A 27,153-nucleotide genomic window follows, 5' to 3' on the forward strand; every position below is an offset into this window, starting at 1 on the left:
TCTCCATCACTCTCAGCTGGAGGATCTGCAAGTTGCACATTCCAGAGTGTGTGTACGTGTGTGTGTGTTGTGTGTGTGTGAGAAAGAGAGAGAGTGACAGAGGGGGTGTCTAGATGGATAGGACCTTGTTATCCATTGCGTCAAGGGCTCTGTAATTCCTGGCTGTAATCTGCAACCAACTGGACACATAGATGACACACTGCACTGTTCCCCTTCCTAAATACAAAGGTAAGAATATTTATTTGCTCCTCCTAGTAAAGACGTTGTGGTATATTGCACTAATTCATCAGATGAGCTTGTTGCAGCCAAATCATTGTGAGCCGTCATGCATGCTGGCGAATATATCTGATGATGAATGGTTGTGGGTTAAAAGTTATGTATTAAGTGTAATGTAAACCAAAACAACTGTAAGGTTGTTGTAACACATATACATCATAAAAAAATGTCATTTACATGAGTATATTTGAGAGATGTCAAAAATGAGGGCATCAAAGATAAGAATCCTCAATAATTAATTTATTATTGATGTTACTAAATTGCATTCATGTATAAGGATTGCATTATGAGGTTGGCGAGCAACAAATATTAGACGCATCTGTCAGTATGATTGAGTGCAATTCTACAACTAAAAATAAATTGTATAATTGTGAAAGCTAACTGCTTTTTGGATCGTATACAGCTTAAGGTCGTGCATGTGTACCTAATGTTGTGACCGGTGAGTGTCCGTTTCAGATAAGCAGATGGGAGCATGCACACGCACGCACACATATGTACGTAATTACCTCCAGACATTGTTAAATGATGGCCAATTAGGATAGTGCTGTTTTAAAACTCAAACCCATTACTAATGTTCGTATTATAAGACACCTGGGTTATATTTTCAGGATCAACATTGTTACTGAATAATCAATAGGCAATAAAATGTACTTAAGCACCAAAGGACAGTTCCATGTGTGCAGAGTGAAACCTCCAAAGTTGAATTCTGCAAAAGTGGTACAATTTATTCATTCATTCATTCATTTTCTACCGCTTTTCCCCATGAGGGTCGCGGGGGTGCTGGAGCCTATCCCAGCTGTCTTCAGTCGAGAGGCCGGGTACACCCTGGACTGGTCGCCAGCCAATCACAGGGCACATATAGACAAACAACCATTCACACTCACATTCATACCTATGGACAATTTGGAGTCACCAATTAACCTAGCATGTTTTTGGAATGCACGGGGAGAACATGCAAACTCCACATAGAGATGGCCGAAGGTGGAATTGAACCCTGGTCTCCTTGCTGTGAGGTCTGCGCGCTAACCACTCCCCGCCGTGCAGCCATTGCGAGGTTTTAGAGTTGGACTAAAACATGCCTCAGAGGTCAAATTATGACGTGTCATGTCATAATTCTCGTGAGCATCCAAAGCAGAGTGGGTAAACTTCTTCCAAAACGTATTCACTCACATTCAACCGCTTATGCTGCTTATGTGAGCTGGAGCCAATCCCAGCTGATTTGGGCAGGGCGCACCCTGGACTAGTCAATCACACGGCATATATACTGTAGACCAGAGGTTTCCAAAGTGTGTCCCTGGGGCCAATTGCAGCCCACAGGTTGTTTTTTATTGGCCCGTGGCACACTGTTGGATTTTTTTTTTTAGAACTAAAAGGCACAATATGAAGAGATCAATCTGAAATGTTGATACTAATAATAACACAAAGCTTTGTCATTAAAGGGGACCTATTATGCTCATTTTCAGGTATTTGTATTTTGTATACACAATAAAGCTTTCTAGATCTTCCAGATTCTGCACCACTTTATGCAGCGTTTTCACAGATTTCCTGCTTCTGTTTAAATGATTCATTAATTCAATTTATTTCAAATTCACAGGTGATGCGCAAAGCTGTTAAGTTACCTGTGAGCGAGGCACTGCGTCACTACGCCAGAAAAGTCGTTCTTCTGTGTTAACTCTCATAATAACAATGTTGCTGCACCTTTGTTAATACACAAATGTCAAAGTGCCCCACAAAAACTTTTCATTTTTCAGTATTTAAAGTATGGTTAATCTTGCTGTAGACAGTTCACACTCATATTCTACAATTAACCTAACATGCATATTTTTGGACAATGTGAGTTAAACCGTGCACGTCATGCTAGATTCAAACAAAGAACCACCTGGCTGTGAGGCAGGCGTTCTCACCACATGAATCCCTGTGCTTAATTGTGCTGGACTTTGGCACTTCCACTGTATTCAAGGGTTCGCATTTAGCAAGGCAATCAATTAGGAGTTACAGATTGTAACTAACGAAAGGTCAGCAGGAACATATTGAATTTAAAGACCCAACCCATAGTGAGCTTTTGTAAGATGAATGTGCGATCATGTCCGCACCGTGATGGTGTGGAGTGCGGCTGTTAGCTCTGATCACTCTCTTGACACCCCCAAGTCTTATTAAATTAGCACTGAAAACCTCTGAAATAGGAATTACATTGCAGGCTCGTGTTTCATACAAGTCATTTATGAAGTGGTTCATTCAGTAATTATGTGCTGTGTGCTTGAACAGGGGCGCAAAAAGTCTTTGTTTTTCCTGGAAAATTTACCGCTAGAATAGTTCAAATGGCCTACGGGGACATATTTGCTATTATGTGAGGTTCTATTGTAAAGGCTACATGAGTCTATCCCGATGCCTTATTACTACACATGGTGCAATGCGCTTACACACTGTGTTTTTGTAATAGGGTGAAACTTGAGCCAGTCAACAATATAGAAATATAGAAAAATATTTTTTTATAAATGACATATCTTGTTAGGTGTCACAGCTGCTGCCGGAGCCTATATCAGCTGGCTTGGAACAAAAGGAAACTATACACCATGGATATGGTCGCCAGTCACAGGGTCATTATGAAGTTCAAACCATTTGAGAAAACTATTTCACAGCAAGATGACCGCTGTTGACAACTGTTGATGAGTTCAATCCTCACCCAAAGGAGAACATCCACCAAAGTCATGTAAACCTAATTGAAACTGTACATTTTTAATGCATATGAAATGATACTGCGTCTATTGACAGACACTACAGCTACATGTGTTTTTGTGTTAAGACTCATGCACAATTCACCAAGAAATTAGCAGACAGGGTTGGGGACAGAAAGTCTTGCAATTAGGGATGTGGATGGATCCCAATAATCTGTGAATGACATCGGCCGATACCGATCACATACGTATGTGTAAATATTGAAATGCACTACTGGCTGTATTAGGGGTCACTAAGGTTTTTTCTTGTGAAAGCTACTTTTACAAAAATGAAAATAACTATTTCTAACATTTATTTTCATAGCTTATTTCATGCCAAACAAAGAACAGTGATCACATAGCCTATGCAATCCAGGAGAGCAATGTGTTGTAAAATAATAGGAGTATAAAGGTGACTACGTGGGTGCTATTTCATGTCTACAGGGCTCTAATAATGGTCAAAAAATTGGATTTTGAAAGTCATTAACACATTTTTTATGCTGTAATCACAAAAATATTACATGCATTAATATTGAACACCAATTTGCAGAATTCACCTATCACGGTCCGGTCAGGGATAACTTAATATTAACAAGAAATGTACATTGAGGAACAGAAATTGATCTTAATGTACATTTGTGACAGCGCAGTTTTCCATTTGAGCAGGTCAAGCAGGACAGAGAACATGGACAGTTTGATCCGGCACTTGGAACGAGACCAAGAGGGTACATCGCTACCACTGCCAGTCACGCTTCCAGCCTGGTTGGAGGACACGAATGAGACCGTGGGGAATCAATTCCAGCAGCCCAACTGGCAGGTAGAAGACAGCTCCTATTTTACTTCAATCACAGATGACTGGGAATAAAGAAAGTTTTGTACAGCAGTTGCTTGAAAAGTGGAATAAATCTTCCCCTGTGACCGTTCCCCCTTCCCGTCAGGTGGCTCTGTGGGCTTTAGCCTACTCCCTTATCATCCTGGTGTCCGTCACTGGGAACGTCACGGTCATCTGGATCATTCTAGCTCACAGGCGGATGAGAACTGTGACTAACTATTTCATCGTCAACCTGGCCTTCTCTGATGTTTCCATGGCAACATTTAACACCCTGTTCAACTTTGTCTACGCTCTACACAACGACTGGTACTTCGGCCTGGGCTACTGCAGATTCCAGAACTTCTTTCCCATCACCGCCATGTTTTCATCCATTTACTCCATGGCTGCCATCGCAGTGGACAGGTAAGGAAGCTCCTTTGAAAATATGGCCCGTAACATCAAAATTGAACCAAAACTGATGTAGAACGCCTCACTATAAGGTGCTAGATCATGTGACCTCTTGCCCAAAGTCAACTGGAATATGCTAGTGACGTTAAAGTGGATAAGTGTTAGCTAACGAATAATAATTAAGGCTTCATTAATTCCGTTACATTTTTTTAGTGTAATTAATGCAAGCACACCTCTCTATAACTTCATTCTGACCCGAACACATCAACAGCAGTACAATTCCAACACCATAAACTATGTACTATCTCCAAGTCACAAGTCTCTCGTCCGTTCATCTTGGGAACGACACTTCCTCATTCTCATGACAAGCACTCGAGATGCATTCACGTACACTCCGAACATCACAAAAGTGACTTTATAATGCGCGTGTGTAAATAAACAGGAAGCTAACGAAAAACATGAAGTGGATATTCTTATCGCTCACTTCATAACTCTCAATTGGGGCAGTTTGCTACATTTAAGTACGCTGGAAAATTCACTGAAAACAAATAAACGTCCCTTAAATTACGTAGTGTATTTGAAAGCAAACCCTCATTGTTCATAATAACACGGTTTAAAGTGGGATTAGAATGTTCTGCTACTATTAAATAGTGTTTGACATATGGCTGTTTAGGCTTGTGTGGTATATTTTAGCTTGATTGACATATTCAGTTCGGTACAGTATATGATTATGCCCTGTCATTTATCTTTCTCTTTGTTAAATACAGTAAAAAATTGGCATTTTTCAGACATAGATGCAAATTGTATTAACTGTGATTAATTCGATTTTAATTTATGATCATTTGACAGCCCTAATGACTGTGGAAAATAAAATGGGCTTCGAATTAGAGGCTGTCCAAAGATATATACAGCAAGATAAGAGAAGGAATTTGAAAAGTATGCAACATTTGAAGGCTAACTGATATATGAATGGTTACAGGCTGCCATTTAATATCAACCGCTGTCTATGGGCAGCTGTAAATGGCTCTGAACTCATTAACCTTTCACTCCTGCATTAGATACATGGCCATCATCCACCCTTTGAAGCCCCGTCTCTCCTCCACCTCCACCAAGGTTGTGATAACGCTCATATGGATCGTAGCCATCTTACTCGCATTCCCACAGTGCTACTACAGCGTGACAAGATTTTACTACCCCAGAACTGTCTGCATGGTCGATTGGCCGGACGACTACGGCGGAACACATCAACTCAGGTGAAGGATCGTGTGGTGCTCAGTCGCTCAGAGTTAATCACACATTTGCATTTAAATAAGTCGAACAACACTTTTGCCAAAAGCGAACGGTTGCCAGCACTCTTTTGCTCTCATTGATGGAAACCAATGGAATCTACACAGGTGCATTCATAACTAAGGAAAAGTGCTTGTTTGGTTCAGAATTAACAAAAAACATGCAATATGACCTTTGACCCCATCAATAACAAGTATCTTGAGTTTGATGTCATCAATATGCTTCTTCTTACACTCTATTTATCTATGGATCCTGTAGCTACCAGTTTGCTGTCATATTGCTGATCTACCTGTTCCCCCTGCTGGTGATGCTGGTGACCTACAGCCTGGTAGGCAGGACCCTGTGGGGAGGCCACATCCCCGGAGAGGCGTCGGACCACTACCACAGCCAAATCACAGCAAAGAGAAAGGTCAACATTGTTGTTGTTTTTTTGACACAAGTAATATTTTTGTGCCTGCTGAGTTGACATACGGTGCCTTTTATTCTGTGTTTGCTCGCAGGTAGTCAAGATGATGGTTGTTGTGGTGGTGACATTTGCTCTGTGTTGGTTGCCCTACCACACTTACTTCATATTGGGATCATTCAATAGAGACATTTACAAGCAACATTACATTCAACAGGTTTGTTTCTTTTTTCGACCATGTTTGTTGATTGTGTTTTTTTTTATCCTCTTGACACCAGCAAAAGTGTACATTTGACTATTTTTTCTTGCCTATAACTTAAATACGTTGTATGTTGCCAGTGGCGACGCGTCCCACTTTGTTCGGGGGTCATTAAAGGCACCATTGTGTTTGCTAACTTTATCCCACGGTGTACAGCCTACAGAATTGTACTTTTACCGTTTTTTTCACCTCATGTTTGGTATCAAATACCGATACTATGTGTTTACTATGCGTAAAGTTAAGTTTAGACGACGTTATTGAGTGCTAATGTGCGTATTTGTTGGTGCACAACCTCAAGCTAATTCATGCTAGCACACAGCTTTTTAGCACACACATCAAACAGCGACGTAATGTATCATTATCATTAATGTATCATCTTTTTATCTGAAAAGTAAGATACAGTTAAATAGTTATGTATTTCCTATCTTTGACAGGTTTACCTGACCATTTTTTGGCTAGCAATGAGCTCAACCATGTACAACCCTATCATTTACTGCTGTCTAAACCAAAGGTAAAAACAGTACCGTCAATACTCAAGCACATCTTAGCGTGTAGTTGTTCACAATGTTGTTGTCTGTTGCAGGTTCCGTGCTGGTTTTCGTCACGCCTTCTCTTGGTGTCCTTTCATCAAAGTAACAGAGGAGGACAAGATGGAGCTGCAGTACACACATACCTTCAGAGTGACCATGACGCGCAGCCAAGGCAACAACAGCGCGCACACATCCATAGATACAAACAACACTTGGGATGTAAACAAAGGATATGGGCAATGATGACGCAAAAGATGGTAGGACATTCCTGATGTAAAGAAGCTGGTTTGGGCATCTTTACATTGAAACAACACTGAGGGTGTGATCGGAGGACTTGGTTTTACAGTCATGGTGTTCTAATGGTTGTTTGAAAAAATAACAGAAGACCGTTTTTTGAGTTTACATTTGCTGCTATTGTGAATGATCGTAAGGCCCACCTCATATCATTTTCGTCTTTAGTGAAGTGTTTCTCAAAATTGGGTCTGCAGAAGCCAACTTAAAAAAGCTTAAAATGTGTAATGAGCTTTAAATTTGAAAAGTACAGCTGTTGCTTTGCTTCTTTTTTGTTGTATTTACCCCTTTTTAGTGTATTATCACTGATTGTGAAAGGGTACACAAAAGAGTCAAACAAAATGCAGTAAACACAAAAACTACAGACTGGGAGCGTGGACGTAAGGAGTGTGCTGTTTTACCCCCTCTCATTCTGTTTTTGAACAAATTCTAGACCAGGGGTGTCAAACTTGAGGGCCACAGGCCATTTGTGGCCCATCAAATCATATTTTGCGGCTCACGACAACAGGCTAACACAGGTGTTATCACATGGAAATGTATCAAGATACTGTATTATCATTTTTGTGATCCATGTATCACGAATCATATCATGAGATACCCAGCCCTACTCCAATACTTGATGCGACCCAGCCTCACCTCAAGTGACCCCCCCCCCCAGTGAAATTGAGTTTGAGACCCCTGTTCTAGACTCTTTAGTAGATTTCCTTGTTTTCCCACTGCCAAACGTATCAAGTTTTTACTGCTGGACTAGTAGACATGCCTGTCTGTGAGGGAACATTTAAGTTTTTATATTTATTGGCTAAATAAGCGAAACACACATTGGTAGATGTAGATGGCTGCAAAATATATTTAGCGAAAAATCACACATAGATAAATAACAATGATTGGTGTATTTAAAATCATTCATTCATTTTCTATATCGCTTATCCTCAATTAAGTCGTGGTGGTATGCTGGAGCCTATCCCAGCTGACTTCCGACAAGAGGCGGGGTACACCCTGGATTGATTGCCATGGAACAAAAATCCCACATGCAAGTGTCAGGTCCGTCTTGGCAGAACACATTTAGATTCCAATATGCATATTCAATATTAGCCAGGAAGACTGATTTTAAATGAATATCACACAATGTGAAATGTATGCAAAGCTGCAGAGATAGAACATGTAAAAAAAAAGTCCTGCATTAATTTGACATTGTACAAGGACATACTGCACTATATTGCATATACTGTAATGTTTCCTGTTATTTGAAGAGTCTTTATTCAGAAGGCAAGACATTTTCATTCTATTCCCTCATGGACTTTAGTTCTTTATGAGAATGGCCAATAATTATCTGATATTGGTATCTTCCCTACAATGACAACCGCAGAGATTGCAGCATGAAAGCAGTTATAATGCTAAAACATCACACAGCAATGTAATAAGTAGGTAACAACAGACAATACACTATAAACAAATAATGCAGAATAACCAACAACTACGTAAGCTCTAACATACAAAGACATTTAAGGGTGAGTTTCATAGCCCACAGACCGTAGGAAGAAAATTGGGATGCAAATAATTTTTTTGGTGCATGCAGGAAAACCTTGCAAGCAGCCAGCTCGCAAGGCAGGAGAGGAGTGAGTGCGTCACAAGTTTAAATTGGCCAACAAAATTTCTAAAATATTGGAATTGGAAATCGAGAGTTGGCCAATATCAGCATATTGGTTATCGGCAAATAAGTCAATATCCTAGTTTATGTTTTTATTTATATAACATTCCCTAGTGTATGCCATGATTGAAAAATGAAAATGGAGTGTATTAATGTAATCAAAATGTAAATAATCAGTGGCAATCATGCAGATCTGGTCCTGAGTACTATTTATGAATACGTATAGTGGCATTGTGAATAATTTGTTTGGTGTCTGCACAAAATGAAGGCCAGTTGATGAGGCCTAAATAAACATGTAACGTGTTTATCAAATGTGAAATTATGTGTTTTTTTTATTACAGGTAATAGTTTATAAATGACACATGAATGCCGCTCCTTCTGACATAGGATTGATTTTATTTAGTGAAGGACTGGTTGACAGTGTTGGACAGATTCAAGTATTTATGTGACAAAGACAGTGTGGATGGAGTGATTGTTGATGGAAAACATATCATTCATTGGAGTTCCGATTACATTGAGCTTGTCCTGTCCACATAAATGTGATGTTTAACGTTCTGTCAAAATATCCCATACAACACTATAGCAGCTTTAAACTTTGTCATCCTGTGCTGCACATCTCCCATCCGAGAATCGTCATCCGAGTTGTAAAAAGAGGTGATAAATGTTCTTGAGACCATCAAGAGTTTGAAAGTGCAGTTGTATTTTTGGAGAATGTTAAAATAGCTTCAAAAATATTAGTGGACCAACGATGGAGCCCTGAGGAACGCCATAAGCCAAAATGAAGGGAAAGAGAAGTCATTACATAAATACATGTGCAAGATTTGGGCTACTTCATGGAACATCATGCTCCTGAGATTTTAGGAGCATTTATTAAACAAGAGGTGAGAAAGAATAGAATGCTTCAAATCCAATTCAAGTGTACGGTTCTTCTACAGATTTTGGCCACTGGTGGTCCACTGGCACCCATGATAGCACCTCATACACTCATGTTTCATTCATTTCACGTTGCTAAGAAACGGATTGATTCGCATGCCTTATAGACAGCAGCAGCATACTGGGAATTGTACAAATACTTGGTAAAATACAAAGAGCTCTTACAGTACAGTATATTCATTATATAGGCATGTGACATCCCTCCATGTTCACACTTCCTTCCAGGCTGAGGCACCTTATGTAATAAACATCAACTTTTTGATTGCAGCAGTAACGTTTTCATCACCCCCTGATGTAAAAATAGAATAAATAACAGTATCGTATGTAAAAGAATGGATTTTTATATCTGGATAAGACCTTAAAAGCTTTAAAGCAAAAACACAAACCCCTTACATATTGTGTATATTATTGTTTTCACTTCATATCATATTGCTGTCTTTTTGTGCAGACACATTGTGGTGATGTTGGTACAATAATTTAAAGAACGACCCTGCAGCTACTAAACATCATGAAACAACATTAATGCAACTGCATTTGGACATCCTTTGTCTAGTGTGACATCCTGCAGTTACCAAAATAATCCTCAAGGTGGCGACATTACACACCACAGCAATATTGGAACTGTGCAAAGCTATCATCGTACTAGTATAGTATGGTGATTGTGCTAAATAGCAGAGAAAGCTCTCTTCTTTCTGCCACATGGAGTAAAAGCTAAAGCGGCTACTGGAGCGGGTGTTCCCTGGTCTGCTTTGGTTGAGTGAGGACAGAGCAGGAAGGAGCCATGTAGAACTGTCAAAAGTTATCAGTTGTTCAGCTCTTGTCTCATTCGGACGCCCACTGCCGTGATGAGCGCCGCTCCTTTGCCGCTGCCGTCCTCTGACAACAGGAAGTTGACATTACACTGAGGAGCCAGCACTTTGACGGTCTGGTGCATGATGATGGAGAAGCTGGACGGACAAGATATTTGGTTTGAAGTTGACATGTCTTGAAGTACAAAGCACTCACTCACTCACTCACTCATTTTCTACCGCTTTTTCCTCACAAGGGTCGCGGGGGTGCTGGAGCCTATCCCAGCTGTCTTTGGGCGAGAGGCGGGGTACACCCTGGACTGGTCGCCAGCCAATCACAGGGCACATATAGACAAACAACCATTCACACTCACATTCATACCTTTGGAACAATTTGGAGTCGCCAATTAACCTAGCATGTTTTTGGAATGTGGGAGGAAACCGGAGTACCCGGAGAAAACCCACGCATGCACGGGGAGAACATGCAAACTCCACACAGAGATGGCCGAGGGTGAAATTGAACCCTGGTCTGAAGTACAAAGCTTAAAATATAAAGATTAAGATTAAAATATAAAAATGAATGATTGTAGACGACCGCAATGTCCCTTTGAATATCTTCATTTCTGATTACTACAACATATTTGATTTAAGAGCTGAGTGTATAAGAAGTATCTCCTCATGACTAATCTATCTGCATTTCGCAAGGCATTGAATTTCTTTATATTGCTATATCTTACTGTGGATGCAGTTTATACAGAGTCCCGTCCACTCCGACCGTGACGTTCAAATGGTCCAGTCCACGGTTTTCTCTGATTTTATCAACCACTGCCGCCATCCCTGCCCCACAGAGTTGAGCGGCACGGTGTGACACGGCTCCACATACCTGTGTAACAATAAAAGGCCAAAACATTATCATTATTGCACCATATTGAATTGCATATCAATTCACAAATACGCATTTCCACACGGTCGCACACTCCAAGCTCTTTCACAAATCGCGGTTGATAAAATGTTTTGTTGTATTGATAATGTACATGAGGTCTACAAGCCCCAACCGCGGGGGGGGCTTTTGTCACTAGCAAGTCTGTATGCAACATGATACTTAATAAAAATGGCTGCAAGACAAACACCACACCTTACAAAATATGTGGTATTGTATTGTTCAATCTGGGGAATAGTATGATGGACTGTGATGTTATCATTTAAACACTCTGTATCTTACCTCCTTGACAATGATACTGTCATCACAGGTGCTGTCCAGCCCTAAGTGCTGTAAGATGGACCTCACTTGAAGTAAAGCTAGTCTGTCACTGCATAAAGATGCACAAACACATCACGAGTCACCAGGATGAAGGATAATACATTTATGTATTGATTAAACAGCCACTAAAATGCCCATGTCTACTCTATGAGATAAGATGCGCTGAACATGCTGGTCCATTTGTGGAGGATTCTTACCTCTCAATCTGAGACAGGAACTTTGTTTCAAAGATGCCCCTGGTCTTCAGTGTCTCTGAAATCTGACCTCTGAATAGGTAGCCCCTCTTGGTCAAATCTATTAGTATGTTTCGCACTATTTCACCAAGGTACATGCCGCTACACATTTTCTCGTATCTATAGTGCACAGACACACACCACATAATTGTACACACATACAATATGTATGAGGGACAGAAAGGATTAACTGCTAGCAGGTGTTTCTGACATGGGTAGAATTGTGTGTGTGTGTGTGTGTGTGTCACCTCTGTTTGCCTGGGTGAAGGGAGAAGTCATCCACGGTGCGGTCATATTCCGTCCTGATGTCGTCTAGGCAGCCATTATCGCCAAAGGCACCCCACTCCATGTTGACACACATGCGCCCTACATCGCCGTCTACCATCTCAATGTTCCTCATCTCCTCCATATAACACGCATTACTGCCGGTGCCTACACACAGAAGAATGATCTTATATTGATTGGGGACATCTCAAGAGACCTACTGTGTAGTGACAAATAGTGAACTGACCAGCAATGAGTCCGATCTCACAAGTCGGTTCCTCGTAGGCGCAGGTCATCATGGTTCCCACTGTGTCGTTGACCACGGCCACAACATCCAGCTCAAACTCCTTCAGAGAAATATAGGAAAGTTTCACTGATAGAACAGTAAATGATGAAAATGTAACAAACAGATTGATGCAGCGTCTGCAGTCAATCAATCAATCAAACTTTATTTGTAGAGCACTTTTCATATGTAGCACAAAGTGCTTTACATGTTTAAAAAGAGAAAAATAACAACAAGACACATATATACACACACACACACACACACACTCGCACAGACACACATACACACACACACAAGAAGTTTGTTTGCCTGAGTACAGAGGAACCAGTTCAGGAGGCGCTGCCATCTGCGCTGGGGGCTGCCCACAGCCCAGGCCATGATGCCGCAACGCAGGGGGCCACCACACAGCAGGTAGGCAGGGGACCCGCAGCGCTGCAGTGGGGCACCGCCACAGAGCTCCCAGCCACCCCAGTCGGTAAGCCCCATGAGAGGAGACACCTCAGCCCCCAACCGAGGACAGCCCCCAGCGCAGAGAGCGCCCACTGAGGAAACACTGGATATATGGGATAAGAAATATAAAAACATAAAATAAGAATATAGAAAGTATATATAGAAATAAACATAAAACATACAAATGAAATATATAAGAACATTAAAAAAACTAAAATAAGCATGTGTAAAACTATAAAAACATTTGGTTAATATCCAAAATAAAAGGTATAGGGTATAAAATAATCATTAGATAAAAGTCAAGTTCAAAAGTTAAAAAAAGAGTATACTAGGAGCAAGAGTTAAAAGCTAAATTAAATAAGTGGGTCTTGAGCCTATGTGATGCGGACTCTGCATTTGTACGTTGTGGTGAAAAGGGAGCTGAGCCAATATTAAAACATTTAAAACATTGCCAGTCACACATTTAAAACGTTCCATGATCCTAAATCCACACAAACTGTACAAATCCACACCAGTTTGTACTCTTTTTCTACCTCTCGCCTCTTAATAGCCTCCCTCAGAAGCCCCACCACATCTTCTCCTTCACAGTCTGTCGCTTTAAACCCTTTGGTCCACGCCACCAGGATGCCCTGGGTAGACATGCAAACAGACACCTTTAATCAATATCATCTTGTGGAGTGAAGAAGTGGTCCATACTTACAGCATCCAAGCTGGTCTGTAAGCAAGGGAAAGAGAAGGTGAAGCCCAGAGGAAGACGAGCGTTCTTCATCCCCATGTAGTCCAGGAAGTCGCTTATACAATGAACAATGTGATCAAACAACTGGAAAAGGAAAGACATGTCACGGAGTGTAAATTGATGTGTATGTTTGATTGATGCAATGCTGTGATGTCACATCCATTTTATTGTCTTGCTTCATATGAAATGAATAAGAATATTTACTTATCATATTGGAAATTAAAGTGAAACCCGTCAAATAAGATGGAAGCAGAGGTCAAAAGGTAACAGACAGGATTACTCTGCTAATCCTAAACAACGTACCTGCCGGTCACCATACAACCGGCTTCCGTGCAACTTACAAGACTATCTATGAACTGGCAGCGTCCAACTATCAACCCGCCAAGCTGTCCCACATCCAACTTGACATCACCCAAGTAGAGTAGTTTAAAGATGCTAAATGTTGAGAAGGATCATGCCATAATATTCATTCATTCATTTATTTTCTACCGCTTTTCCTCACGAGGGTCGCGGGGGGTGCTGGAGCCTATCCCAGCTGTCTTTGGGCGAGAGGCGGGGTACACCCTGGACAGGTCGCCAGCCAATCACAGGGCACATATAGACAAACAACCATTCACACTCACATTCACACCTATGGACAATTTGGAGTCGCCAATTAACCTAGCATGTTTTTGGAATGTGGGAGGAAACCGGAGTACCCGGAGAAAACCCACGCATGCACGAGGAGAACATGCAAACTCCACACAGAGATGGCCGAGGGTGGAATTGAACCCTGGTTTCCGAGCTGTGAGGTCAGCGCGCTAACCGCCGTGCAGCCCTCATGTCATAATATCATATCATAAATATCAGTTATGTGGCTCCCACAAGTTATAAAAACCCAATTGGGAGTTGGATGATGAACTCACCTCCTCCCCTGTACCCTGCATCACTTCGAGGGGAATGGCATAGATCTTGTTATGCATCTCCACGGTTCTCCTTTTCCCGGAACGAATCTTCACCATCAGAACTCTAAAGTTGGTTCCTCCCAAATCCAAAGCTAAGAAATCACCATTTTCTGCAGTCACCACAGAGACACAGACAACAATCCGTTAGCACTCTGAATAGACTTGCATTCAATCACTAGGTTTTCAAATACACCAGTTTTCATGTGATTGTTTTCCACAAGATATTTGTTAAGATTTAGCCATGGTTTTTGAACACTATGTAGGGGCGACTGCTAAATAACCCAAAGCTATGTGACAAAGAAGGCCAAAAAAAATTCAAGAATGAGTTTGTAACAAAAATACGAATATGGCGTGGGCGTAGCCGATCTTGTCAGAATGTACGGCAAATCAGCATGACCAATAAATTCCATCCTGGCAAGGACAGATGATATAAGTTGGTAAAGGTGTAAGATCAGACTGCTGAATGCTAAATAAGCCCCTCTACCTGCCCACATGCAAAACTTTAAATTATTATTATTTATTCAAAATTATTTAAATTATTTGTGCAATTTACTGTTTACGCTGTACATTGTTGTTCATATTTAATGTCATCTACTTATTCACCACACTATTATTATTATTAAACGGAAGCCAGGCAACGACATTTCGTTTGCAATATCACTGCTGTGTTATTGTGCGATGACAATAAATGAAGTCTATCTAAAAAAAAAAAAAAAGGATGCTAACGAAGAACGAGATCACAAACGATCATATCTGTTGAGAAGTTGTTGTGGATCCCCTCCTCTCTCTCGCCACTCACCACCCATCCTTTTTCTATGCGGCTTATCCTCACTAGGGTCGCGGGGCTATGCTGGAGCCTATCCCAGCTGACTTTGGCCCTCCATTAAATAGCCATCATAGACTATGACATGTTTACTTGTTCTTGAGCCCCCTTGGTGGGTGTAATGTCAACGTGTCAAGTGTCAACATGTCAACATGCCACGTCTCGCTAGTCTCCTCCCAGTTACAGAAGCATGTGGTTGTGTCTAACCTGTGCCATCAGGAGTACTGCATACAAATGTTGGCAACATTTTCACAGTGGCAGAAGCCTGTGTGTCCTTAGAAAGGCCATTTAGGATCTCAGTCCTCATGCGGTTCTTTACCTGGAAAAACATAGAACAAGTCCGTACATACAGTAGCTATACTCACATACAAAGTACTGTACACAAATATGAACTCACCTCTAGCAGTTGTTCTGTCGTCAGGCGGAACTCTGACAAAGTTTGTGCAATTTGTCGAGACTTCTCAGCGAGTCTGTAGGCCACAGCTGTCACCATGGCGGCTCCTTTTCCACTACCGCTCTCAGACAGGAGGAATCGCACATCAGAATCGGGGACCAGTCGGCGAACCGCCTTATGAAGACGTCGGGCATACCTGAAGTATATTTGAGTGAAGTTATTTGCAGTACAGGTATTCCGTAAAACCATTTTCACAACTTTTGACTCACTGTGGGTGCATCTTGTAGAGAGATCCATCAATGCCAACAGTAGTGCGGAGTCGGGCAACACTTTTGTTCTCTTTGAGCCTCTTGAGGATGCCCGCCAGCACCGCCGCTACCAGATTGGCAGAGCGGAAGGACACAATGGTACAAACCTAAATGGAGCCCATCAGAGAGAGAAGAAGCACATTAAACTTTAAACAGTCAACATCCATTCTCAATACGCCTTTCCTGTTCAAAGCAATTTAGAGTCTTGAATGAAGCTAATATTTGGACTGTGGGAGGAAGCCACATTAACCAAAAGGGGACAAGGTCCTACTTAGTATGTATTTTGGCAACAATACCCACATGTTGAACAGCGATGCAGTCATCAGCTGAGGGCTCTACACCGAGTCTGGTTAAAATCTCTTTGGCTTTGGTTAATCCCTCCTTACTCCTAAAAAAAAGAGAGTGAGATAAGCGAGACAGTGTATTGTAATCCTATAAAACAGACACAAATGTTTTAGCTCAAGGACCAAATTACAAATATGAGGACCCAAAGTTTCTAAGACAACATCAAGTTTCTAACATCAATAAGCAAATTTTTTTTAATTCACAGATATAAGCTAAATAAAGACTTGTTGGTGGTTTAATAGCAAGACAGTGTATTGTAATCCTATAAAATTAGCATTAACATTAGCATTAGTGTAATGCAAATGTGCAATATTTCCATCACTGCCTCTGTCACTACCTCGAAAACATATACACACAATATTATGTGTATATCTGGGATATCTTGTTAAACTGTCTTTTTTTTTTTACTTTAGTTTTTGCATACTGTTTTAACTTAACTATTGCACTGAAAGGAGAAGCTCTCCAATCTCGTTGTACATCTTGTATACTGACAATAAAGGCCATTTCATTCCTAATACACTTTTTGCATGCATGCAGTTATGTTCATCATTTCCTTTTCCTTGTGACTTCACGACCATGGGAAAAAGTACGTCCGAGGTTGGGACCCACAGCGAACCCGTCATAGATTATGCTATACATTACCAGCATCCTCTAAAATGATGCAAATGAGACTTACTTCTCAATGGCAGAGACATGCTTGGTCTCGATTCTCCCTTTAGTAAGCAGCTCAGCGGTGATCTTGCCCTCAAACAGAAGACCCTCTCTGGCCATCTTGACCAGAATGAGACGAACCAGCTCACCCATGTACAGCCCACTGACCATCTTCTCAAAACTGCAGCACAAGTAACAAGACGATAGACACAGTTTCAGAGGAAGATATTTTGCCAAATGCTCAGCAAATATTCAGCGATGAAGCGGGAAAAAAAACATTAAGCTTCAACACATCCAACCTTATCAACCACCTGAAATGGCAGTATTGCTATGACGCCCGGGGCTTGTTTCCATTACCACAGGGTTCAAAAAGCTTGAGTCGTTCTTACCTCCATGTGTGCAGAAACTACAGTTACATCTAAATTTAAATAATAATCCATAAAAGTTAGCGGTATGGGTCAGGAAGTCATGAAAAAATATACACATTATGCAGCCCTAATATTCAAAATAAACATAAGAGCATGAGTAGACCAAAGTGACATACAGCTGTTTGCCGGGGTTGAGAGAGCCACGATCAATCTCTCGATCAAACTCTGTCCTGATGTCCTCCAGCCGGCCGTCGTCTCCAAAGGCCCCCCACTCAGTGTTCACGCACATCCTGCCTTCGTCACCCTCTACCAGGTCGATGTGACGCAACTCCTCCATGTAGCAGGCGTTGGTACCGGTTCCTACAAGCAAAGACGTCACAAACATGTTACAATGCAGCAAATCAGCCAATCACAGGGCACATATAGACAAACAACCATTCACACTCACATTCATACCTATGGACAATTTGGAGTCGCCAATTAACCTAGCATGTTTTTGGAATGTGGGAGGAAACCGGAGTACCCGGAGAAAACCCACGCATGCACGGGGAGAACATGCAACTCAAGACAGAGATGACCAAGGGTGGAATTGAACCCTGGTCTTTTAGCTGTGAGGTCTGCGTGCTAACCACTCGACCGGTGTAGGCTAATAAACATTTGTAATACCGATGATAATTCCAACTTCACAACGTTGGTCATCAAAGCCGCAGGTCATCATCGTTCCCACGGTATCATTCACAACAGCCATGATGTCAGCTTCGTAGTCCTGAAAGAAATACAAGCAAGACAAGCAAGATAACAATAGTTTTCTCTCAATGACATCACAGTTGAGTCCTCACAGATGAAGACTTACTCCTCGTTGTTTGATGGCTTTGTTGAGCAGCTTGACGACATCCATGCCTTCCACGCCGCCTGCCTTGAAGCGCTTTGTCCACGTTATCAGGGTACTCTGTACACAGACAAAGCAAATCCTCTGAGTAAAAGCTACAGCAACAAGACATACGGTAATGAGATATAAGATGGACATGAGGCAGCGTTAGGTTGTCACCATCAGTTGGCTTGATTAATATAGATTTACCTCATCAAGTTTGGTTTGTTGGCAGGGGAAGGAGAAGGTGAAGCCAACTGGCAGCTTCTTGTCTTTAATGTTGTGTTTTTCCATGAAGTCACCAAGACACTCGGCCACATGGTCAAATAACTGGAATGGGGAGGAGGAGGTGAGAAGTACTGTATGTTGTAGCTGGATGTGTGTGTGTGTGTGTGTACACACTCTTGTTCCGCTGCCATGTATGATGTCTTCGGGTGTGTCGTAGATTTGGCTCTCCATCTGAACTGTCTGCTTCTTCTCGTGACTCACTCGGACACGAAGGATCCTGAAGGCACTTCCTCCCAAATCCAATGCGATGAAATCGCCTTTCTCTGTAGAAACACAAGAAACAAGTTGGCAGAGAGGAAGAAGGTATCGGGGAAATACAGCCATCCCTCACCAATTTTGTGGCTTATCTCTATCACATAGAAGCACATTGTACTGTTTATTTAGCCTAAATTAAAACTAAAATATAAATACAAATAAGACTGTATTAAGAAGATGCATTCAAAGATTGGTCCCTAGGTGTCCGTAATGTTACTACACCACACTTGGGTGCTGCAACAACAGCCCAAAACCCAACTCTGAACCCCCGATGTCACTTGTCGTTAGCACCATTTTCAGCAACACACGTGTACAAGTCTCATTTACAACCTAAATGCCTTATTTTCTGTTATTACGACGTTATTATGTCTACTATATTGGGTAATGAGTAAAGGTGACTGTAGGGGTATTATTTCATGTATAGAGGGCTCTAATAATGTTACAAATCATATTTAGAAGGTCGCAAAAATGTTTTCTAAGATCAACGTATGAAAATATTCAATTCATGAATAAGGAAATTCACTTATTGGGTGTGGAACCAATTAACTGTTATAAACAATGGATTCACTGTTCACACATTAAAACAATGGTTGTTTCAACAGACAGTTTATACCTACAGTGTCACTCAGAAGAGTACAAAGCAAAAGTACTTTATTTGACTCTTTGTTCATTGCTACTTGCGGTAATTAGCCAAGTTCATGGAGGGTGAGATGGGTGCTAGGGTGTGCGATACCGCTATGATACTTTTTAAAAATGCATCATCAATCTGAATCAATGTACAACCTTCTGAAAAATTAAGCAAAGAGCCATGCACTTTGTTTCTGCCATCCTCCTGCTCTCTCTGTGGTATGTCTGGGCTTGCCTACCTGCCTGCCGAGCTGGCAGGTGGTACTGTTTGGTTGAATCTTGAATGAGACCGCTGCAGTCGGACAGGAAACCAACTGAAGCCCGAGTAGCGATCCGCCCACCACAAATGGGTGCTACTATGCCAAAAACAACACTTAGTGCTAAATAAAAGGCCATACGTCGGGAAATCCTTATTGTTAAGTCAATGTTAAGGATATGTGTAATATTGTATACATACCGCTACTTTAGAATAGTCACTAGTTAGTTACATTACTTAGTTACATTATTTTTATTTAAGTCATACAGAAACTGCCTTAACAGTAACATACCTTGCATAAGCTACAGTTTGGTTGCATGTGATGAAAGAGAGAAACGGAGGAAGGGGATCATGGAGGCACAAGAGGCATTCCCTTCATCAGCACATATACAAATACTGCATTTAGAAATACTCAGACTTCTATTAATATGCAATGAGCAGAAAGAAATGCTTAAACCATAGATGAACATTTCCTTTTATATACGGTACATGTTCATTAAAGCACTGACCTGAGCCGTCTGGGATGGAGCGCACAAATGTTGGCAGCATCTTAAGAGATGCGGTGGCGTTGGTGTCACGTCCAAGTCCTTTGACCAGCTCCATGCGGAACCGCTGCATGATGTCCAGTAGCGTCTCATCAGAGAAGCGCATGGAGTACAAGTACTTGTCAATCTGACAAAACACAGATGAGCAACTGTTATAAATATACAAGTATAATCTAGGGCAAGATGCGGTACTTCACTGGTGTGACATTGGTGGAATTTAGTGGTACTCAAGAGACAGTTTTTTTTTTATTAAAATAAAATTACATTAGAAACATGTACGCCGCACGGTGGAAAGTGGGGATCGGGAAGACCTGGGTTCCATTCTCCGCTGTGTGGCTTTTGCGTGTTCTCTCCGTGCTCTTAACAACGTTGCTTGGTTTCAATATCCATGCATTAACACGTACACTGATGATAACATGTAATAGCTGCAGTATCTTGCCCTATTTTGATGATTTAAAACATTTCCTAGGGCACATTGATGCACATACTTACGCTAGTTCTGTCAACAACAACAGCAGCGACAACACTTACGATGTTTGCTCTCCTTGGGATGGCTGTGTCTTCCAGCACATGACCTCAGGTAAAAATGCTGACTGCAAACGAGCATCTTCTTGAGTCTTGGTAGCAAAATGGAAAGCTACCCACTATCCACTACCCACTAAGCTATCCACTCTTCCATCTGTGAATGACGCTAAGACTAGCGATTAGCGACACGTCATGTAAAAATGCTGTTAGCTGCTACAATAATAATATACAGGTCAGGTATGTGTGGAACACTTGTTAGTTTTTTTGTGAGGGCTTTGGCGTCAAAATAGGTATTTCCCATGACGTCCGTTGCTAGCTAGCTCATATTAACTCGTTTTCTCGCACTAGAATGCACAGAACATTAAAATGCATGTTAAAAAGGTTTTAAAATGTGATGTCATGTGTTATCTAAAGCAGTGTTTTCCAAACCTTTCCTGAGTCAAAGCATATATTTTACACTAAAAACTCATGAAACGGCACCAAGCGTGCCATGATGTCTTGTATGAATGGCAATATGTCAGGGTTCCATGTTTATGCAGTGATCCAGAGTCTAGAGGGTTTTAATAAATATAAATTGGTTTTAATTATTATTATTTTAAACTTGAAATTTAAATTATAAGTATAATTTCTATGACATCATGTGGGAAATACAGTGAAAATTGTGGACATACTTGGAAAAATACCTACTCCGTGTTAAAAATGATCTAGGATAATATAAAAAAATAACCGGAACCTTTACTGTCTTTATATGGTCAAATTTAAATTCTAAATATAATTTCTATGACATCATGTGGGAAATACAGTGAAAATTGTGGACATACTTGGAAAAATACCTACTCTGTGTTAAAAATGATCCAGGATATCAAAAAATAACCGGTACCTTTACTATGGTCGAGTTCTATGTAATACTTTATTGATCCATTGCAGGAAATGACAGTTACAGTAGGCACATTTATAGGCAATACTGTAGAAACGTTAAAAATGTAAGAACACCATGTTTACTTTCTGTGTGTGTCTTTATTGTTTGTAAAAGGGTCAACTGTATTGTTTAGTCCTTCACCTCTAATTTCACAATAGTAGTAGTACAAATCGCATACACAGACAATGACGCTTGGCAATGGAGGGACCAGATTTACTGCATTGCCTTTGCTAATGATTTTTAGCATTCCACACCCCGAACAAGAAATCGTGCTGTTCAATCATTGGCATCATCCCCTCTTGGCAAAAAGGAAGTGAATGACATAAAATGATCACCCTGGCTACATGTGTGGTCTGACAGGCTACATCAGCTGGTGGCTGTGCTTTGTCCCCTATTGACACACTCCCAACACACGTTGTTGCCTGTGGTGTTGAGGAACAGGATGTCAAACAACCCGGAGTTGCATCACATCATAGACAGAATGAAGCAATTTTTAGCCCTGCCTCGAAGCTCAACTCTAATTTCCATTACACATAAAACATGTGACGTGACAACAATAATTAACTTCCTGCTTTAGACGTCACATTTCCTCAAAAGGCGTCTTTCTTTGTTTGAACAGGTTGCTACGGTATAAATGTGAGACTTTACAGGAAGAAACCGGAATATTCAGGCTGGATCCGGTATGAGGCATACCGTACAGGCAGACTGGACTAGTTTCACTCTGATGCAAATCCAAACAGGTAATTTAACTGCTTGAAAAAATTGTACAAAGATGCCAAATAATAAGCATAACAAATAACAACCTGACTTCAACAGACTTTATATTAAGTCATTCACATGGATTCCTTTCAAAATTAACACTCTTGGAAGAAAAATCATTTTAAAAAATCCAGGCTAATATGAAACTTCAATTAATTTATTATTTTATTTATAGGAATTCTGTTGATTTGTAAAGCAGTTGAGCTAAAATGTAGTGCACTACCTGGCTACAGCCAGCAGAGGCACTGTTGTTTCTGTCTTAACTAAGAAGAACAGCATAAATCAATTAATTTACCTTCTACACAATTTATCAGGGATATAAGAACAAAATGCTCACATTAGTGGTGGGCAGATTGATCACAGGGGGGCTTGGTTGGTGGATAAAAAGCCAAAAGATTTGAATAAGAGAAAACATCAGTGTTTACTTCTGTTTACTTTTTTTACTAAAGTAATAATTTAAATAATGTGTTGATATTGTACCATTGGTCCACTGTTTTTTTCTGATGATAATCACGATTATCAAAATCACAAATTCATTCAATGTGCTAGAAAAAATTTGTGGTAGTACCACCTCCTTCGAGCTCACACAAAGTAGTTATGGCACTTTCAAACTGGCCCAACAAGCCACTGTGTACAGCTCTTTATTACACTGTGCAGGTGTTACATTCCCTATAATGTGCTTACATGTGGAGTCTGGCATGGAAGCATATTAACACATGCTCTTAGTTGTCCCTCCTATAAATAAACACTCATAATCCCAGCACAACACCCTGCTTACTCCGCTTCTGTACTTGCATTACACTGGAGAAAATATATGTTCTCAGCAAACTTCTATCCAAAAAGGGTACTGTACTCCCTAATAGCCTAAAGTAGAGTGAAACCTCTAAAGTCAAGGCAGGCAGCTTAGACTCATTTTTTAGATGAGACTGAGGGCATCAATACAGTGGACCACTGCAGCAGAGTGGAGACTTTGGCATATACTGTAATACTGCAGTGTCTGCAGTGCATTAAGTTAAATAGGGCGAGCCTTAATGCAAGGTGAAGGCTTTAGCATACGCCCGTGACCCTAGTGAGGACAAGCGGCATAGAAAATAGATGGATGGATATTACGGTATACTCGAGAACTCTGTTCTAAGTAACAGAAAATTTGGATGTTGGCATATCTGCACTAATATTGAAAGTACTCCCGGACAATCAGACCCCCCCGCACCACCACCCACTATTTGAGAAACACTGCTCCAGTGGCACATCACATTTAGCTGCTGCTGCAGGAGTGATACGGCAGGAAGCGTCACATGACTCTGCAGCAGAAAACCATGATGCAGCAATTTATCCAAGCCATCAAATGGAGCCTCTTCAGAAGGAAATTCTCATGAAAACCAATAGTCACATGAACCAAATGTCACCCGCACGCCACTTCTGCAGCATTGCAAAATTAAAAGTGTGGTCTTTATATTCCACAAGCCATACTTCCTTCAGCTGAATTCTGCACGTCATACATACACTTTAGATTGGATCAAGACCAAGAAATCAGTTAATAAGGTCTACATTATATTTTGAAGTCACAGACACCAACTGAGGGGTGACTGTCAGTCTTTCAACTTAAAGCCATGCATTTTTCTGTAATAATGTGGTATCTCAAGGAGCGTGCACACCATATTTAAGCAACCATTTTATTACCGGTATGTCTTCTTAAGGGACAATATTATAGAAATTCAACTTGGACATACTCTCGGCCATCTCTGTGTGGTGTTTGCATGTTCTCCCCGTGCATGTGTGGGTTTTCTCTGGGTACTCCGGTTTCCTCCCACATTCCAAAAACATGCTAGGTTAATTGGCGACTCCAAATTGTCCAAAGGTATGAATGCGAGTATGAATGGTTGTTTGTCTATATGTGCCCTGTGATTGGCTGGCCACCAGTCCAGGGTGTACCCCGCCTCTCGCCCGAAGACAGCTGGGATAGGCTCCAGTACCCCCCGCGACCATTGTGAGGATAAGTGGTAGAAAATGAATGAATGAATGAATAAACTTGGACATATCCATTTAGCTTTACTAGCCACTGAAAATGGCTCAACACACAGCCGTTATTGTTTGTTTGGCAACACAAGTGAGTATTAAGATGGTTGTGTCTTGCCTACAATCAAGCTTGGTGCTGGTACCATTCGTAATGGACTGCGATTGCATGTGTGGTTCTATGTGGTTCATAGAAGAAAACATGAATTCCAACATGTACTGCGACATTGAGAAGTAGCGCATGTCTCCTGCAAAGCAGTTTTCCCAACATAAGGACACACCTCCAAGATTACAAGCGGCTTGCTGAGGAAGCAGAAGGTGAAAGTGGAGAGCTGCTTCAGTCATGAACGCACTTGTGCACCTCTGGGGCATCGTTAAGCAGATGGAAGGTGGAGGACTTCAAGGTATCTTACATCCACCAGTGGTGCATCCATCATGGAGGACAATCTGTGCAGCTCTGGTATATCCGCTAATTATTAGGCAGTTCCAGACATCTATGGTGCTCTCACTAAATATTGAAACTTCTGACAATATTTTATAACTGCTCTAAAGTACATAGAGTTTAATTTCTATAATATTGCCCCTTCAGAAGATACAATAAAACGTTATCTGAAATGTGATGTACGCCCTGACTCTTGTGTGGGAGTTTTGCGCAATGTCACCATCTCTGGTAAGGAAAGGTGAGGTTGGGATGGTATGTGTGTGTGTGTGTGTGTTTCCCATTCAACACACACCTTTGGCACACAACTCTGTCTTTGTGTGTGTCGTTGTCACCTGGCGTTTTTGCTTTATGGAGGTTCTCTCTGGCCTTTCCTTTTTCTTCCGCTCACTCAATCACCCCTCCCCATCCTGTCAACAATGCCGTGTTCTCCTTGAAACAAGCTTGGGGAAGCTCTGAAATCTAATGCCGTTTCGTGTTTTGTTTATGCACACACACACACACACACACAAGCTGGCCATATGGGAAAAACACTGTCCTCTGCACTACCCTCACAAACCATCTTGCACTGATACGATTCACAGTAGCACACACATAGAAACAATGCAGAGTCAAGGACATTTACACACCTAGCGTCCTACGGGAGTGCTGCTGTGTCTGTAAGCCTTGCTCATCTAACATACAGTATGGTCACATGTCTCAAAGCTGCCCTATTTTAGGGAGGCCGGCAGAGGAGAGGAGAGGAGGGGAGGAGGGGGGGTGCTGTATTGCATCAGATCCTGAGGGCTTTCATGTCTTTTACAACACTGCAGGCCTTCTTTGATGCCACCACACACACACAGCAGACAGGAGCGGGTTACAAGAAGGAAGCGTGACAAGCGTAAACTTTCCTCCATTTCTAAACCGCGGTTTATAGAGAAGCTGATGACATCATCAGTGAGCGACCTTAAAGGGGCTCCCCCCCCGGCTTCATGTGCAAAGGAGAACATGTTGGCTGGAAATGTGAATGTTTCTTCTGATTTAAAAAGTCCAAAAACGCGTCAGATCAGGATGGAGTGAAGACTTGGGTTTTAGACGAAATGAGAGGTCGATCTCTCCTTTAACATTGCCCCCAGGCAACCTAAAACTGGCCCCGTCACATTTTTACCTACATAAGGGGGGCTGTGCTGCTGAGATGTCCTTAAGGAAACATTCATGGAATCCACCTCTATTTCTCCACTAAAGTTAACCATAAACCAAGTCAATAGAATTCATACAGAACCGATTCACAGCAGAAGTTATCTCAAGGAACTTGAGAGGCACCAGGGTTCTGTGGCGAGTGGTCCTCTGTTCTCAGTACTACTCAGCTGAATATAGTCACTATCTCTTCATTTAGTTCTCTGAAATGTGCTGATCTTCCACATCTCTGCTCCCATCTGTCCTTTCACCTTTCAGTTCCTCTCATCTTCACCTTGGCTCTTCAAACCAACTACCAGGGACCAGATGACAGGCTCCCCGAGTCATGCAGTTTATACATTTTACAACACATGTATCATGTATCACGCTGACAGGTTAGCCAGCCGGAGTGACAACTCTAACTGACACAAAGCAACACTGTCAGGTAAAAGCCGGTCTTCATCCTTTTACTCTTGTTATCACATCCAAAAAGGTCAAATGTGGGGGAATGTGAGCGGGGGTGCTTACCTTTTTAACCTGGTCATCCTTGAGTTCAGTGAAGTAGTAGGCTAGTAGTTGGGCTGCAATCATCCTGCTGCTCTTCTCTCACAGACACAGCAGGCTGACCCACAAACACAAATTGAGGAAATTCGAAGTCAAGAAAAATAAAGACAATATCCTCCTTAGTTTTTACTATATTCAATACAAACAGGCCTACGACTAATGAATTGAGCGATAAATACACAGCTAATATCTAGTCCAGAGCCGGTTCATGCGTGGGACAGTCTCACCGTGTCCAGCATGTGAGTGAAGCAGCCAGGAAGCAAAGTGAGCAAGTTTAGCAGCGGGAAGGACCAATGGGAGGAGTTAAAATTACATTCCCCGCCCTTTGTCTGCAAGATGATTGGATGAGGAAGTGTGTGTGTTCGTGTGTGTTTTGGGATGGGAAAGACTCGCCTCTGATTGGCTTCTGCGGAATCTTGCGAGGAAGCCCGCGAGGGATGGTGGAAGAAGAGACAAGGTCCCTTCTAATTAAGGGGTGTGAATGTTTTTATTACTAAGTTACGCCACGTTCTTGTTGTTTTCTTTCAAG

The 27,153-nt window shown here is 41.5% G+C and overlaps 2 protein-coding genes and 1 long non-coding RNA gene across 5 annotated transcripts; 1 reads left to right on the forward strand and 2 right to left on the reverse strand.

The window, feature by feature from the left end:
- Positions 1–8,902, forward strand: tacr2 (tachykinin receptor 2). Of its 2 annotated transcripts, XM_058088846.2 has the most exons (8): positions 1–228; positions 3,657–3,807; positions 3,929–4,224; positions 5,268–5,462; positions 5,755–5,905; positions 5,997–6,116; positions 6,593–6,669; positions 6,742–8,902. In XM_058088846.2, the coding sequence occupies exons 2-8, from the start codon at positions 3,676–3,678 to the stop codon at positions 6,929–6,931; spliced, it is 1,161 nt and encodes a 386-aa protein (XP_057944829.2). In that variant the 5' UTR covers positions 1–228; positions 3,657–3,675; the 3' UTR covers positions 6,932–8,902. The 2 variants fall into 2 exon arrangements, with proteins under 2 accessions (XP_057944829.2, XP_078651901.1); XM_078795775.1 differs by lacking the exon at positions 1–228 and having other exon boundaries at positions 3,436–3,807.
- LOC131139332 (uncharacterized) lies at positions 3,503–6,051 on the reverse strand. Its single transcript, XR_013629693.1, has 3 exons — positions 5,968–6,051; positions 5,786–5,874; positions 3,503–4,006 (listed from the first exon to the last, which is right to left on the reverse strand). It is a non-coding gene; the product is annotated as an uncharacterized LOC131139332 (long non-coding RNA).
- On the reverse strand, positions 8,487–26,879 carry LOC131139330 (hexokinase-1-like). 2 transcript variants are annotated; one of them, XM_058088844.2, is made up of 21 exons: positions 26,589–26,879; positions 20,215–20,377; positions 18,682–18,830; positions 18,490–18,609; positions 18,265–18,360; positions 18,078–18,177; positions 17,588–17,771; positions 17,069–17,224; positions 16,348–16,435; positions 16,009–16,154; positions 15,743–15,935; positions 15,553–15,664; positions 14,484–14,632; positions 13,543–13,662; positions 13,376–13,471; positions 12,354–12,453; positions 12,091–12,274; positions 11,807–11,962; positions 11,571–11,658; positions 11,086–11,231; positions 8,489–10,507 (listed from the first exon to the last, which is right to left on the reverse strand). In XM_058088844.2, the coding sequence occupies exons 1-21, from the start codon at positions 26,649–26,651 to the stop codon at positions 10,363–10,365; spliced, it is 2,754 nt and encodes a 917-aa protein (XP_057944827.2). In that variant the 5' UTR covers positions 26,652–26,879; the 3' UTR covers positions 8,489–10,362. The 2 variants fall into 2 exon arrangements, with proteins under 2 accessions (XP_078651900.1, XP_057944827.2); XM_078795774.1 differs by having other exon boundaries at positions 8,487–10,507; positions 18,490–18,830.
- Between the last annotated feature and the right edge of the window lie 274 nt (positions 26,880–27,153).

The sequence above is a fragment of the Doryrhamphus excisus genome, linkage group LG13 (genome assembly GCF_037039965.1).
Source record: "Doryrhamphus excisus strain RoL-2023G ecotype Guam linkage group LG13, RoL_Dexc_Guam_v1.1, whole genome shotgun sequence".
Lineage (NCBI taxonomy): Eukaryota > Metazoa > Chordata > Actinopteri > Syngnathiformes > Syngnathidae > Doryrhamphus > Doryrhamphus excisus.